General features: G+C 46.2%; 1 protein-coding gene across 1 annotated transcript in view; it reads right to left on the bottom strand.

The window, feature by feature from the left end:
* The window catches only part of LOC133111497 (talin-2-like), a 141,874-nt gene that overhangs the window by 33,692 nt on the left and 91,283 nt on the right, over positions 1 to 16,899 (bottom strand). The window contains exons 21-35 of the mRNA XM_061221908.1: positions 16,596 to 16,762; positions 13,761 to 13,889; positions 11,796 to 11,909; positions 10,655 to 10,768; positions 10,381 to 10,515; positions 9,920 to 10,048; positions 9,559 to 9,661; positions 6,982 to 7,190; positions 5,695 to 5,814; positions 4,538 to 4,735; positions 2,968 to 3,107; positions 2,462 to 2,555; positions 1,081 to 1,170; positions 854 to 976; positions 432 to 575 (exon numbers count right to left, since the gene is read on the bottom strand). Coding sequence (XP_061077892.1) covers positions 432 to 575; positions 854 to 976; positions 1,081 to 1,170; positions 2,462 to 2,555; positions 2,968 to 3,107; positions 4,538 to 4,735; positions 5,695 to 5,814; positions 6,982 to 7,190; positions 9,559 to 9,661; positions 9,920 to 10,048; positions 10,381 to 10,515; positions 10,655 to 10,768; positions 11,796 to 11,909; positions 13,761 to 13,889; positions 16,596 to 16,762 — 2,009 coding nt within the window. The remainder of the gene's footprint in view (positions 1 to 431; positions 576 to 853; positions 977 to 1,080; positions 1,171 to 2,461; positions 2,556 to 2,967; positions 3,108 to 4,537; positions 4,736 to 5,694; positions 5,815 to 6,981; positions 7,191 to 9,558; positions 9,662 to 9,919; positions 10,049 to 10,380; positions 10,516 to 10,654; positions 10,769 to 11,795; positions 11,910 to 13,760; positions 13,890 to 16,595; positions 16,763 to 16,899) is intronic.

Below are 16,899 nucleotides of genomic sequence, written 5' to 3'. Positions count from 1 at the left end.
GGATAATAGGGGAGACGGGTCACTCCATGCTGCGATACCCATTCTCGGCAGTCGGGCTTGTGTGAGGTAGACCATACTGCAAGGCTACAGTAATGAGGGGATATAATGAGCCAGCCTGGCTCCAGCTCTTCAGAGAGACAGGAGTACGCAGGGAACCTGCAAATTGCAGCTCTTTCTTATTTTGTGGGTTCCACGTTCAATTACATTACAGTTTAGCTGATGCATTTATCCAAAGCGACTTACAGTTGATTAGACTATGCAGGGGCCAATATCCCCTGGAGCAATGTGGGGTTAAGGGCCTTGCTCAAGGGCCCAACAGCTGCACTGGTCTTATTCTGGCCATTGGGACTTGAACCACCAACCTTCCAGGTCCCAGTCAAACACGCTATCTGTGTTCACCAGCACTGTAAAAGAAGTCAGTGTGCACTCACTTGGGATGGGCTGCTTCCGGGATCCACCAGGTTCTGACAGGCCATCTGGATGGCTTGATTGGCTCTTGCAAACTGGATGGGGTCCACCAGACCCTGGTGACCCGCCTGGCTGTTGGGGTCGGACACACCCACCAGATAAGAGGCCTGAGAAGGGAGGAAGGAGGGGAGGAGGGGGGTGGAGAAACCAACAAACAGATCAGACAGAAAAGCTTTCACATAAAAGCACTTGGCCATAGGGAAACGCCATGCTACACAAGACTCCGTTTGAAAACAAAAAAAATCAGATGAAAGACAAAAGCTGGTAACAAAACACAGCCGGGGAACTGGACTAGAGACGATCGCTTTTCGTTTCAGCTTCAAGGCAAAGAACTTGTCACATCAGCTGTTGCCATGGCAAACAGGTGTGAGGGTGCGACCCTCACCTGCCCCGCCGCCTCGGTCAGTCCGCACAGGGCTTTAGAAGCTCCGGACACGCACTCCCCGAACGCGGGCACGTCGCCCGTCTTGCAGTTCTGGGACATGCCCGCCATGGACTCCCCCAGCACCTGGGTCATGAAACAGAATGGGACAGGGTCAGCTCACGAGCCCTGCAGTCCTCTGACCGCGCTGCGCCCATTCCCCCAAGTGCGCTTGCTATCGCCCGCGGTACCTTGGAGTTCTCCATCACGCTCTCAATGCAGTCGAAGTAGGACAGGTCGCTAACCGGCTCGTTGGGGTTCTCCAGCATCCCTTTCACTGCCTGCAGAGAGAAGCAGAGAGAGGCTGAAGGTGTGGAGAACGTAACAAAGAAGTGAAGATTCTACACTCATAAAGAAGAGGACTGACTGCTGAAATGCACCATTTTCTCGAATGACTGTTAATACTTATCATTGACTGCTGACACCACTCATTAAACTAACTTGCCTCTTTCACGCAACCTATTTCACTGTCAATCTGCGTCACTGAATCTCACAGACTGAAATCTTCATTGAAGGCCCATTCAGTACAAAGCCTTTTGACACTGACAATCACTTCAATGGCTTTTTCACCAGTAAAATAAATAAACCGACACAAGCAAATCATAAAACAGCACAGTGAATCATCCGTGTAATATATAAAAACATCAAAAAGTTGCTGTTTTCACTTTAGAAAAGTCAATATGAGGGGGAAGGTTAAAAGCTATTGCTATTAACAACCAAGTATTGACAACCTTGATAAGAAGCTAATCAGAAAGGCAGCACACTACATTGCTATGCCTATTTTCCATATGTTACACCAGCCTACAGTCACCCTCTGGCCAGGAATGTGACTCCAATTATTCCACTCTCCACAAATAGGAAAGCCAAATTGTACTAGGTCTAACGTCATTGAGCAACTGTATGTATGTAACTGCATCTAACCAGATATAATGCCACTTCCTAGTGAATAATTTGACCACAAACGCCGATGGCCGATGACTGGCTAAGAGAATTAGACGTGTTTTAACATAATCTGATTTAATCTAATTGAGTCCTATATTGTACTTCATAAATCTGTAGGCCATTACTGTTCTGAGTTAAATATGTTTTTTCTTTTTGTGTTTCATTTGGCCCCCAGGAGGAGTAGCTGCCCAATGTGGAACAGATGATGGGAATCCACATAAACAAAAAATAAACTGGGGAGCTCCAGCTTTGGCTGCACTCCTGAGCCCAGTGCTGGGGACTCACTGTCTGAACAGGAAAGTTCTGATGTCTGTTCAAAATCATTTCCATTATGGCAGATCCATCCTGCCACTTTTCATGGATGAAAGATTCGCTTCACGGGAGAAAACAGCCTGTGTTTACAGGATGTGGGAAGAAGCTATTCTGAGTACTGGGAATTACATTACGTTTGTGTGTGTGAGTGCGTGTGTGCGTTTGTGTGTGTGAGTGCGCATGTGTGTGTGTGAGTGTGTGAGTGTGTGTGTGTGTGTGTGTGTGCATATGTGGCTGTGAGTATATGTAGAGCCACACATATATATCTTGTCGCATGCATGTGAGACTGTATTCATCTCTACTGTGTTTGTGTCTCACCTCCAGCTCTCGCAGGGCGTTGTCACACTCCTTTTGCCCTGGGGCCTGCTGGGTACACAGTGTGATGAGCTGGTTAATGCTCTCTGTCACCGCTCTGAAACACAAACACAGCAACACGGATTAGGCGCAGTTTACAGGACCAGCATTACATTCTCTCCCTCTCACTCTCGCTTGCTCACACACAGACACACACACTCTCACTCATCTACTCTCATACACATATTCTCATAGAATCCTAATCTGATGCTTAGGCTAATGGTATTTCACACTTTTTCAATCTCTCATAACAGATGAAAAAATTCATAGCATTTACGTAACATATTATGTGCTTATTATCACAGATACATTTTGCCATATCTGTGCAAGCATTAATGTAGATTTCTTCTTCACCAAAAAAGAAAGACTTTTGAAAAGTATAATTGGAATTGTAGCTGATACAGGTCCACACAGTCCATACAGGGCTACACAGGGGCCACACAGGGGCCATGGCTTGTCCAGTGTCTTACCTGGCAGCAGCTGCTAGCAGGTTTTTGGCGTTGGCGGCCCCAGGGTCCACAGAAAGGGATTTGGCAGCCAGGAGCAACTTGCTGGAGGCCATGGAGATACTTTTCAGGTTCCCAATCACCTGGATCTGGTCCTCTTTGCTCTACCAAGGTAAAACACAACCAGGATTTCCTAACTGCCTAGTGGTACTGAGGACACACATACATATTATTGGCTGCTTCACTACTATTATACTACATCTACATACATTGGAAGGAAAGCATTTTCATGGTGAAAATCAAAGCATTGCATGCATTTGTCAGAGGTATGGCCGTCATAATATTCTTGCTTCTTTTAGCTGTGGTTGGTTAACTGGTTAACTTGTTACAAACACTCCGATCTAACCACTTAGCTTTGTTCTGTAAAATCTTTTTAGTTTATTATTTTGATTCATATGATTGAAAAACCACCCAATAATATACATCTACTTCCACTTTACGTCTTGCCCATGGGAAAGTACCCTAATACTAAGTCTCCCCAACAATGAGACCCCTGAGGTGAACCAGGAGACATATTTGTTCAAGACATTCAGGATAACTGTTCATAATAGAACATGTTCTCACCTAATTTATCACCTAATTCAAAGGTTACAGAGAGCAGGCGAGAAAGTATTTGAGGACTGCCACGATATTGTGCTGACTAGTGGGGTAGAAATAAATGTTTTTTTGATGCCGGTTAGATGACGACAAAACACTGGTCTATTTTACCTGTAGGTAGCCGTGTAGCCGTGACGCAGGACGACAAATTGTTTGGGGTACTTTTGGTGGGGTTTCATCGGAAACAAGCCCTTTAATGCTGTTGAACAGGCCCTGCACTGCTGATTCAGGCTGATAAACAGGACCGTTAAGGCCGATGCATCAGGCTTGTGTCAGTGCCTGGTGCTTGGATCTCCATCACTCAGCCCATATTCCTCCTCTAATGGAGCGGCCCAGCCGGCAGGAGTCACCTATGACTGATCTGCTGATCAGTGTGTCACTTCACATCTGTTTCCCTCCCATATGCTCGGCCCAAATTAGCCATGAGGGGAACTTCATCAGTGATCTTATTACATCTCACTTCTCTCATGCTCCAAGGAATTTTCAGCAGTCTAAGTCGATTAGAACAAAAAACCTCCAACAATTCAGTGAATCAGAAACCAGAAAAGCTTGAGAAGATATACAGACCTTGTAATCCCCTGCTTTTTCACATTCCTAATTATGAATTATGGATGCTCAAGAGAAGCAATCTGTTCAGCCACTGGCTCAGAAAGGCATCTAAACACAGCCATCGCAACTCGGCCCACAGACTGGAAGACCATCTGGATGCCAATATTTAAGGGGGCTATGAACCCAAATACCATCCAGATGATGCAGCTAAGTCATGTCATCGACACAGAAGACATCTGAAGAAAGGTCTGGGGGGGGGGGGGGGGGGGGGTGGTGGAAGCAAGAATCCAAAACACCTCTCAGATGGAGATTGGAGCAGGACCTTGGTCCAAGCTGAAATAACTCTAATTCACTCCTAGAGCCCAGGAGCGTGGAGGAACTCTCTCACCTGGGTGTGCCCCGCCATCTCGATTCCAGCATCAAGGAACTCGTCGAAGTGCTCGCCAAATTTCCCAGAGGCTACCGCCAGCTGGCTGCTGGTGCCCCGGGACGCGTGGACCACCTCCCCAGCAGAATGATTGAGGTCAGCGGCCGTCTGGTTGAGGTCGCCCTGGGCCTCCTGGAAGGACTTGGTGCAGGGTGGGAGCTAGACACAAGAAAAGCCCAGCCCGTGTGATGTCAGCGCCAGCGAACACGCTCATGCAGCCATACACCATACCATACGCAACTCATACCTGACATTACCGGACATCGCTACGCTGCACCAATTCAGCCAAATGCACAGTACAATTTGGAATAGGCATGATACAGGCAAGTGTGCTGATGTATATCTTCTGGAAAATATGGCACAGGTGTCGCATAGCAGATATGAACAGAAGTTTATATGGTCTTAGCAGTTCTTTCTTTTGTCACCTAATTTGGAATATTATTTGTTGGCTCACACATATTTGCAGAAACATATTTTTGTCCACAATCCACCTGCTGAGTAGAGCACTCATTTCTCAAAGAATTTGTTTGAGCAGAAGGCTGCAGGTGTACGATTGACCAGACGATCGCTACTGTGTGAAGAGGCAGGAATAACTGGCCATCACTTATTCCCGCCTGGCCAACCCCCTACTTGTAGCAATTATACATTGCACTATGCGACTGCCTGCTACAGCTGGTAGTAGAATGGTTAGGATTTAATACTAATCATCGCTCCATGGAATAGCTCTTTACTTGGATGCAATGCCTGGGGCTGATGGGAAACATATTTAAAATGTAACAAAACTGCTACATAAACTGGATCCAGAAAATAGCATAATAATACAGTAATAATGATACGATATCCAGGCTTTTCCATCATATGGGCAATTCCATGGTAACATTGGACATTACAACCACCAGATGTTTGTGTGAAAAATACAGCTGCATAATAGAGACTGATATAAGCTTCTATAACCACCAGGAGCAAATAACCCAGTCGGACTCTTATGTAGCTCTATTGGACTTTACCATGTAGATATACTGCATTTGCAATGTGAGTTACCATGGAATTGCCTATATTAGTTTGTCAGGTTTCCGAACGGAGCGGCACTTGAACACCACCCCGTCTCCTTCACTCACAGCGTCCACCAGAAGCTTCTTGCTGGACTCCCCTATGCTCTTCAGGGCCATGTCCACGTCCTTCTGTCCCGGCAGGCAGTTCACACAGTTATTCAGAGAGTGAGACACGGCCTTGGCAACCTGTAACCCAGAGAGCAGGTGAATGTGAGCCGGCTCACCCAGCTGCACTTCTGCCCCGGGCCTCTAGGGGTATCATTACATCTCAAATACAGATCAGTCAAGGAGGGGGAAAATAATCAAGGGCAGTAACTGTAACTGCTAACATTCTCGTCAATCTGTCAAATCCATAACCGGGCCGAGGGCTGTGGAGGAAATAGAGATGTGTCAGTGGTATGAAATAACATTCTGGAATAACACTCAACACCCAGCACCTGAGGAGACTGCAACAGGAATGTCTAACTCTGGTGAACTGTAGGATCTGCTGGTTTATAACCAAGTTGACTCAGACAGAGTGGACACCACAGCTCTCAGGGAGAAGCAATGGACACTCCTGGACAAAGGGGAACAGAGCTAGAACCTCTTAAAACAGGGTTCTCAAAATGCCCAGATTCTTGGACCCCTCACTACACTAGTTGTTTCCATTCCAACTGAACTGATTACGATTCCCCAAGTGTAACATGCCGTTCGGTGTTCTGAATGACACAGTTACGATGATTAACCCCCTTAGGCTAGAAACATGTCAGAAGCAGAAATACGCGCCGTGAAGAATTAATATCCTATACTCATCTGAGAATTAATCAGGCAGATTAATTCAACTAATGCATTCATTTTCTGTGATTTACTCTGAGGCAACTCATTGCTTCAGAAAGACATTGCCCTTGTTTGATGAACTGATAGTGACAGATGTATTCAACGTGTTGTGGTAAACGTTGAAAGTTTAGACAGGTCGTCAATGATAATGGAGAGCGAAGAGTTCAAAAACAAAGCAAATCACAATGAGCCAAACTTGACTTATGTTCAGAATGAATCTATAAGGACGAAACCAATTTGTTTTTGACAACCTGTATTGATTAATAAGATGGAATGAATCGAGGATGCGGGAAGTCCCCACATAGTCTGGGAAGCTCTGGTTTATAGTAATGGTACGAGAACAAGGCAGGGAGCAATTATTGGACATGAAGAAGAAGAAAAAACAATGGGACTAAATAGGAGATTCGGCAGATGCATAAGAATGGAAATGGCATGGTAACTCAAAGCTCTTGTATTAGATGGATAGATAGGCAGAGAGATGGCTGGCTAAATTATAGCCCATGTCAGCCATCTTGGCTCTGGGAGCCACCTCCTCACCTGCGCCAGCCTCTGCTGGCTCTCGGCATCGCCGGGGGCAACCAGGGCCTGCTTGGCCTCGTGGATCAGCATGGCGGAGCCCTCCATGACATCACGTGCTGAGTCCAACATGGCCGCCGCAGACTGGGGGTCGGTGGTGGAGGCAGCCACACCACGGGCAGACTGGGCGAGGGTCTTCAGGGCCTGGGCAGTCTCCCTGGCAGCCACACCTGAGCCAAAGAACGGTTGGGGGACATGAGGCATGACCGTAAGCTAATTTAATCAAAAACTACTCTGAGACTTTACTGTAATTGAGTGCATGAAAAAAGCAGTAATCCTTTATTTTGACATTTTCTGAACGAGGAACATTTTGGGGTGACATTCTGCTCGGTGACTCATTCTATTATGGCACTGCTCCAGTGCATAAATGGGCCTTGCACTCCGGTATTGAATCTGTACCATGACAGTGCAAATGGCGGCCATTAGTCCTGATGGGCAATGCATAACTGGTGCTAGCCTCACACAGAGAGGGGCAGTTTAGTATGTCTCACCACGCACCAGCGACCGATGCTGGTCAGGCACTTGTGGTTTCCCTGTTACCATCTGCATATTAAGTGCCTCACGTCTATGCAAACACAACTTGTCGCCCCTGGTGTGCGTAACATGTTCCTCAGGAGAGCACATACTTGTCTTTGCCGCCCAGAATAAACAACGGTGGTGGAATATGCATTCCAAATTGAGTGAAAAATGGGAAAAAATCATAAATGAAAAAGGGAATAGTGAGAACAGTGGTCTCACATAGTTCATAGTGGGGACAACACACTGAGCTTTAGAACCATGTTCTCTTTCATCCTCAATAAAGGACAACTGGATACAGGACTACCAGTCAGATTTTCTTTGATAACACAGGGAGACCCGTTTATTGAATATATTTTTCCCACATGAGTAGAATGTGCAGTGACAAATCAAGCAGCCAACACTTAAGAAAGAACAAAAGACACAGATTCTCTGCCCTCATGATCTGAGCTGTTGGGAGGAAATGTCTGCAAAAAAGAACAGTTCCCCCTTAGGCTTTACATGAGGACTCGATAAGAAGATCAAGGTATCGCATATCAAAGAGCATCCACCATGTCATTCAAATGAATTGGATAGATCAAATTAGGCACCACAGGGAATCTGACCTTTAATTTTTACACACAGTGCAGGGAGGGGATTGGGAAAATGGTGTCAATTTGCATTACCCCTTGGAGTGGACACGGCCGCTGATGGAATGCTAATCTACTGAAAACAAGATTAATGGGCAGAAAAACCAGTGCCCGGGTCAGCAGATGAATCGTTGGAGCTCTTTTTGAAGGAATAAAATATTCAAATTCATCTTAGTCTATTCCTCTCAGAGACTCTAATAGGCCAGGGCAGGACACAGAAATCATTAGCCTACGCACTCAATGTCATTATCCCACATCCACAGATAACAATATTGCCAGAACAAAATGGGTAGGGCTGAATTTCTATTAAACTTTGCCACCGGTGAAGCGATGAGTCAATGTCAGCGCTGGCCGGCGGGCAGCGCTAAGCAGCCGAAGTTGTTCCGCGCTCCTAGAGCGGGATTTCCTAACTTCCTCTGCACACTCAGCAGGGGAAGTACCCGCGCTGTGGAGGTGTCAGCTCCTGAGTTTAACGCCTCTGCCGAACCGACATCCGACCGCTTCCCGATGCTCGGCCGGGCTCTACCGGGGAACCGTTCAGCTGTGAGCAACGAGACTCAGTCATCGACCTAGCCTACGTCCACCTCCTCCCACCCACGTCCCGCCATTCGGAAACCAACCCCACGCAGTCAACCCACATGAGAATAGAAATGGACTCTGAATGATTTTTAGGTGGGTGCTGGCTTTTCTGTGAACAAACGTTTGTGTACTAAATACAGAGCAGCAGATACATCAACCACAACAAAACATCCCACACGCAACCGAAAAAGGGAATGAATATCAAGGGAGTTTCCCTTTCACTGAAAGAATGAAATCCATCCCAAAAACATAAAAATAATAATAATATCTCATTGTACGTTGCTCGGGATAAGAGCATCTGCCAAATGCCAGTAACGTAATGTGATGCAATGGTAATCTCCTGAGTGCTGATACTGAAATCCCTCTTTTACAGCAAATACTTTATAATATATTGGATTCCTTTTTATTCCCTGCCTTTACCAGCACAATTCATACTGTGTAGTACAGCACCTGTGCAGGACTGAATGTAGTACAATACCTGTATAGGGGCCAGTGCAGTACAGTACCTGTGTGGGACCTGGTGTAGTACAGTACCTGTGCAGGACCGAATGTAGTACAATACTTGTGTAGGGGCCAGTGCAGTACAATATCTGTGTAGGGGCCAGTGTAATACAGTACTTGTGTAGGGGCCAGTGTAGTACAATATCTGTGTAGGGGCCAGTGTAATACAGTACTTGTGTAGGGGCCAGTGTAGTACAATATCTGTGTAGGGGCCAGTGTAATACAGTACTTGTGTAGGGGCCAGTGTAGCACAGCATCTGTATAGGGGCCAGTGCAGTACAGTACTTGTGTAGGACCTGGTGTAGTACAGTACCTGTGTAGTGTTCATTCCCTTGTGCAGCACAGGTGAGAAGCTGGGCCATGGAGGAGCCTACTGCCTTGGATGTGCTTCCCAGGTCCTGAGCACACTTCTCGAGCTGAACAGGAAACACAGGTACCGAAAATAAAATGTAGAAAATCCTACAGCATAGAGTAGTATGCAATGGTTAATAGCAATTACCCATACATCAATGGAAAATCAAATACAAACCCGTTTAAATTAAACAATGGATTGATTTCTTGTAAAACATATTTTGCTTCCATTTCTAAATATTTTAATATTAATTTCAATTATTTTAGTTTTTCTACCAAAGTGTGAAAGCATACTTTCTCACTGTTGGAAACAGCGGACTAACCGATTCTCCAGGCAGCGGTTTAAGCTGCCCCTCAGCGGCGGCCATCTTGGCATCTTGGAGTTCATTCTTCAGCGTCTGCACCGAAGTGAGCGCAGAGTCTATTTCCATGGGACCACAGGCTTCATGGGCCTACGACGTATACAAAAACACACACTCATTCCACTCTTTTGGCAGGCTCTTTAGAGTTGGGAGAAAAAAGAAAAGATCCTCACTAATATGAATAGTCGTAATGAATAGCCTAGGTAGCTGGGAAGAAAAACAAAAAAACAAGGGCACCTTGCTAGGCTTGCGTTTCCATGATTTACAAACACAAGGACCAGTGACGACAATACAATATGCTGCAGAACTAGACTTGCACTCTAAAGAAACATCTGCATTTATAGAAAGGTGTTAAACTGCACAAAAGGCTTCACTCTCTTAAATGGCACATAAATCAGGAGCACAAAGGCAGGCTGGGATACCTTCTGTGCAGCGGTCCTCAGCTCTGCCAGGCAGGTGGCCAGGTTTTTGGCACACTGGCCGAGCTGCATGGCTGCCGCCTGGTCGTTCACCGTGGGGACAGCCGATTTTGCCGAGGTCACCATTTTACTTCCAGGCTTTCGGAGGAATCGAGTAAAAACATCATTCCCAAATATTTAAGTAAACAGTAAGAACACTCATAACCATATCATGAAGGAGGTTATGAGTTTAATTTAATCGACACCTTTAATAGAAAGGATGACCCTGAGCTGTTACCTGGAGGAAGTTCTGGCTGGCGATGATGAGTGTGAGCTGGGCGCTCAGGTCCTCAGGCTGGGCCTGGCTGCTGCGGACCCCCTGGACCAGCTGAGGAATGTGGTCTGCCACTGCCTGAAAGCACAATAAACACACACACACACACACACGCACACACACACACTTTGAAGTGCAGGTTTTGTTAGACAGCCAGTACAGCAGGTTGTGCGGAAAGCCAAAACGAGTGTGTATCTTTTTTCATTAAAGGCATTGATTAAAACTGATTTTTCTAAATTGAATGAATCAATTAATCTCCCTAACATGATGTGAAGAACGAAGCAGTGTGTTTAACTGCTAATTGATTAAAGTTTTCCACCTCATCTATTTTCAGCTCATGAACCTGAAAACCACCAGAGGGATCTAGGACTTGGATCCAGGATCCAAGTGAAGGGAGTGAACTCAATTCTTTAATTTAACTATTAAATACTGAGTACCAATGAACACTAACAGACCAATGGCTCTCCAGAACTGACATTCAGGACCACTGACCTACACCCTTCCTGCACAGCTTTAGATGCAAAACAAACAACTAAACTACCCAGCATGCCTACAATAACACAATGTATTTAACACTCAAATAGTTATTAATATACTGTATATTACTGTGCATACTGTACATTTGTACAATATATTACACAGGTTAATAAACACTTCAAACAAAGCAAACACAACCGTCATCCAAATGTATTGGCCATGTGCTGGTCCAATATCAATCAAATATTGAAAAAAATACAGAAGGCACTTATTAGTGAAGACTGGTTTGTCATAGCACCTCTAGTGATGACCTTTACTGCAGTGATTGCCGACTCAGTGGGTAATTGAGAGAGAATGCAATTCCTACCTGCTGAAAAAAACTGCTCAAGCTAGGTTTTGAAACAGCCGGTAGCTGGTTGACCAGTTCAGACCAGCTACCGGCTTGGTATGGTTTGACCAAATCAAACTATGTTTTGAAACAGCTGTGTTTTGGTTGACCAGTTACCAGCTCAGACAGGCTACCAGCACCAGCTTGACCAGCTGAATTTTCAAGCTGGTCACGCTGGCATAGCTGAATTTTACATGCAGTGCATTCAGATGATGAATAGGGCTTCCCGCACCACGTTACCTTGCAGCTCTGCACCAGTTGCTGGTGGGCCGAGGTGTTCTTGTTGGAGGCAGCGGCATTCTGGGAAGCGGCGATGGTCTGTGTGGTGGCGGCCGCCGCCTGCTTCGCGGCATTCTGCAGGAAGTAGACACAGCAGTACACCAGGCACTTAGCGAGTAGATAGGGCACCGAATAAACACTAATGAATAAATGAGCAGAACATTCCGGGGCTGGCGTTTGCAGAACATAGGACGAAAGGAGAAACAAAGAGTGGCTTTGTGATCCAGACGGCACCTCCTCGTCTGACAGCTGGACCGGGGCTATTGTTCATGAATTTAACCAAGGGAAATTATTTTTTAGGAATTAGGCAGTTCACACACATTCCTGCATTGCTAATAAAACCACAGAACCCAAAAATGACCCTGTTCTACAAAGGGGTGCCGAAAACGGTGACCTCTCACCCCTATTAGTTAATAACACTGAAAAATGTATGTGTAGCACGTGAAACGCGAGCCCCTCTCCCACAATTTCATTTCCATGCACAGGCCAAAAGCATTCTTTTCAAGTGGGGGGAAAAAAATACATTCCATGTTCTGTGGGAGGAAAGGCTCTTGAGGAAGGAGGGGGAAAGACCCCAAATAACAGAAATATCTTTGTCTTCAGGAAGCAAAACACACATCAGTACTCTGGCAGTGATCTCATGATATGGGGAGAGAGAGCAAGAGAGAGAAAGCATTTCTTCAACGAACGAGCAGCGCATTAAATATTGCTTTCAAAAACAACTGGAGCTAATTCTCTGCGAAGCAGAACAAACGAGTCAGCAGCCTTTGTTTCTTTCTTCCATTGATTAAAGGTTCGTGCTGCTTTCCCCCCCCCCCCCCCCTCTTCCACATCCACATGCAAGGGCTGCGGCTCGCAACACCTCGCCAGAGGGAGCGGAGATGCAGCCCCGCACAGATTACTCCCTCCCCCGGGCCGCATGCCGGGTGAGGACAGCGGACCATCAAAGCGGGAGCCGGGATCCCTCTGGTGGAGACAAGCTGACCCCAGAGCTAATCTCAGAGTGGTTCCACAGCACTTTTCACAGCTACGCCAGCTTCCCCACTCACCAATTCACTGCGGCAGCAGGGCTCCGGTCGTCGAGGGGGCGAAAGCGCATCAGCTTTTAATGGGCGGCAGGGTAGTTTAACGGTGAGGGAACAGGGCTTGTAATCTAAAGGTTGCAGGTTTGGTTCCCAGGTAGGATACTGCTGTTGCACCCTTGAGTAAGGTACTTACTTACAACCTGATTCGCTTCAGTATAAACACAGCTGTACAAACGGAAACTACGTAAAAATGCTAGCTGTGCTGGCCGGATAAATGCCATTGTAATGTAAAGATATACCATGTTTTTAACATGAGAGAGAGAGAGATATCTCTCTAATATCTCTGAGTCTGAAGATATTCGGCCCAGAGGCAGTATCTCTCATTATACCACATTTCGACCTATGAATTTCCTATTTCAACCTGAAAACATTATGAGGTCTCTATAGGTGACATTATAGACTGACAGACCCATCTGGGAGCCAGGATACTGGCAGCGTTACAATTCTCCCCCTCAGTGCTACAGCTGCTGGGGTCGCTGTCATTCAGGCAGACGCGCGTACTCACCTTTCAGGCTGTTTAGGAGTTGATGGTCTTGCAATTAACTTTAAAAAGTAATTTTTCAATACAGAAAGAAATACATACAAGAACTCCCTTCAGACATCAGCAGCGGCTGAATGTACCATTCTTCTATGGCCAGCCCCATGAATCCGAGCGATTGATATTTCCATACTAATTATTTGATAAAAACCTATTCACCCAATGAGACCAGGGCAAAGAAGGCGGCAGCTTCCACCTTTGCAAGCAACTTTCTAGCAGCAGCGAGGCCAGCCAGCCATACACATTTCCCAAGGTGGAGATGAATCAAGTTTTGAATTGTCACTGAAAATTGAAAATATTCACCTCCAGCCTGTTGACGAGCTTCTTCTTGATGGCGTTCTGGGCGGCGGCGTTGGTGGCGACGCGAAGCCCCTCGGCTGCCTCCCGCAGCCTCTGCTGCTGGTCCTCGTTCTCTGGGTAGGCCGCGGCCCCCTGGGCGGATGGAACGAAACACAGCAGAAGGCAGACGTGTCACGGGGGCACCGTTGAGCCCAAATGGCATCCTGCGGGAACTTGAACGTTTTTTTACGGCGGCACTGCCGCGTTTTTCTTCTCTTAAACTGCGGAATGTCAGATCCTTTTCTCGCATTTCCCAGGCGTATATATTCCCCATATTGAGAAACCTCTTCCATCGTTCTTTAACCCCTGCCAGTTGTGTACGGTACAGTCCTCTTTTCCCGTCTGAAAGCTGCAATTACAGCGCAGCAGGAATCGCCCCCAGCCCTTTGCCAGTCCCCGCGCCTTAACAAACCCACACGAGCCAATGGCATCGAGAGGCTCCCCTTCCTATTGTTCCCTTTTCACTGGCATGAATTTAGGCCAAGCCTCATCCCATTCACTAAATTAGCTGGCAGCTGTGTAACTCACTTGCAAAACAGCCCTGATCTTATCAACTGAAGAGAGAAAGCAAAACAATTCTGCAATAATCCAATACCAGTGCTTCCAGGTGACGCATGTAATTGACAAACGTTAATGAGAACGTTTAATATCCGTCCGTGGCTCACTTTCGCATACATTAAATTACCATATGACTGGTTTCTCAACGACTACAGCCTCCTTGTTAGATGGCTACATCAACACCTTGTATCAATTAGGCTTGATATTTAAAGCTGTTTTGTTTAAAAACTCAAAGGCCTGTAATTTAACAATTTCATTTGTGAGATTTTATGTGACGCAGCCTGGTACTCTGGGGAAGGAGCCATTTGCAAATGTGCACAGAAAACCGAGACACCAACATCTGACAGGCTGCAACTACAACTCCCCAATATTAGGAAGCATTGGAGGAAAAAGGGAAATTGGTTTGAAATTAAAATGAACATGAGAAGAGTTGGGCTGTAATGGCAGCGCGGAAATGGGACTCTAGAAGGCTGAAGAGAAATGACAGCCATTCTCAGGTGATGTCACTTAGTTCGTTAGCATTCTGTGTTTTCTCAAGAAAAAAGCAGCCATTGGCTAGAAACTTCCCAGCTGCCGAAATTACAGGCTCCAGCCAGACTGCCTTTCAAACATGAAAATGACAACACTGCCTCTTATTGCACTACGGGGATTAGTTGTCATACGCAGACAATAAACCCTCCTTTTACCATCTCAGCATTACGAAGAACGCCCCCCCCCCCCACCAAGCAATGTGCATTACACTTACAGGCATTGAGTGCAGTCTGCTTTTTTTGACAGTTGCCAAGGTAACCACCAGGGCAGGATTCCCACTTCTCCTTGATGAAGGCAGCGATAGCATGATTAATATGTCACAGATCAAAAGCATCTAACAAGCTATCGGCTATAGTTTCATTTGCCTCGATATTTCGAATGAATAATTCCCTCATTATTTTATTTGTGTGCCATGCAGTGAGAAGATTTAGAAGCACTTTCTGTTGCTCTAATAAGACACCACCAATAAGTCTACGAAGAGGAGGCATTTTCCCCTCTCCAAGAGAGGAATCTGAAAGCTCGAAGCTCTAAATCAAAGAGCAAAAATCTCCATACTCCACTGAATGATGTCCACCCTCCTTAAACCAGAAGGCAACCAATAAAATTTATGCTTTCTTTCAAAATGATTTGGCCTACAATTTAATTAAATGGGAACTTCTAAAATTATTACACTTTTACTGACACAGAGATACACACACACACACACACACACACACACACACACACACACATATATATATATATATATATCCATATCCACACAGTATTTGTGTCACCACTTGATCTGAAGCCAAACCAATTTCAAAGCCCCATCATAGATGGTTTCTGTGTCTTCCTGAGAGGAAACCATTTTTCTGTCAGTGGCCAATAAGTTTCATGTGCAATGGTCACAGAGGCATTTCCACACAAGCAGCTCCAGCCAGCCCCGGACAACCATTACATGTGGTCAATAGCAGCTGTGTGCGGTCAACAGTGGTCATGCATGGTCCACAGTGGTCACATCTGGCGAGCATCTGTGAGGTGTTCGTAAAGGGAGCCAACACAGCAGAAGCTATACGCTGTAGATCTGCTCCTTCAAACATGGTGAGATTCCCCCTCTCTGGCTGAGGCCCTGGGAAATGCAATTTACATAAAACAATGAAAATGAATCACTGCAGAATCTGCAGGGAGATAAAAAAAAAAAAACTCTCCTTCCTTATGGGGACGACATTGGCTCAGGAGGTAAGAGCAGTCATCTTGCAGTCGGAGGGTTGCTGGTTCGATCCCGCCCTGGGTGTCCCTGAGCAAGACACCTAACCCCCAATTGCTCCTGACAAGCTGGTTGGTGCCTTGCATGGCAGCCAGTTGCCGTTGGTGCGAGTGTGTGTATGAATGGGTGAAGCATCAATTGTACAGCGCTTTGGATAAAGCGGCTATATAAAAATGCAGACATTTTATAATTTGGGCGCCAACCACCAACCACCCCCCCCATCCACCATACCTATACTGTCGTCCTAACGGAATGAGGGAAATGTGACTCTACCCAGAGATCCTTTTCTGGACAGGTAGACTGGTGCTGCCGGTGTTAGAAATATGAAGAAATTAAGATTAAGATTAAGTAGCTGGACATTAAGCTGCTTAAGCTACTAAGTGCAGAATGTCAGGAGACAACAGCGGTTAAGCAGGAGCACTGAGCTGCAATCACTAGCAGCACTCGTTTAGCTTCTCTACCTTTGCGGCTTCCACCATCCTGGCAGTGGCGTCGGCCAGCAGTTTGGCAGCGGCGAGCAGCTTCTTGGAGTTGTCCACGTCGATCTCCGCTTCAGCGTCCGACCTCATGGCGTTCACCAGATCGGAGGTCGCCTGGGCCAGAACCCTCGCCTGGCGGACCATCTCACCTGCAGGGGCGAGAGAAAGTTTTTTTGTTTTTCGCACCATTCTCTGTAAACTCCAGAGAGTGTGTGAAAATCCGAGGAAATCAGCAGTTTCTGAGATACTCAAACCACCCTATCTAGCAGAAAAACTAATTCCACCG

The sequence above is a fragment of the Conger conger genome, chromosome 15, assembly GCF_963514075.1.
Source record: "Conger conger chromosome 15, fConCon1.1, whole genome shotgun sequence".
NCBI classification, from domain to species: domain Eukaryota; kingdom Metazoa; phylum Chordata; class Actinopteri; order Anguilliformes; family Congridae; genus Conger; species Conger conger.
Note: the sequence above shows the minus strand (reverse complement) of the source record. Positions and strands in the feature narration are given on the sequence as shown.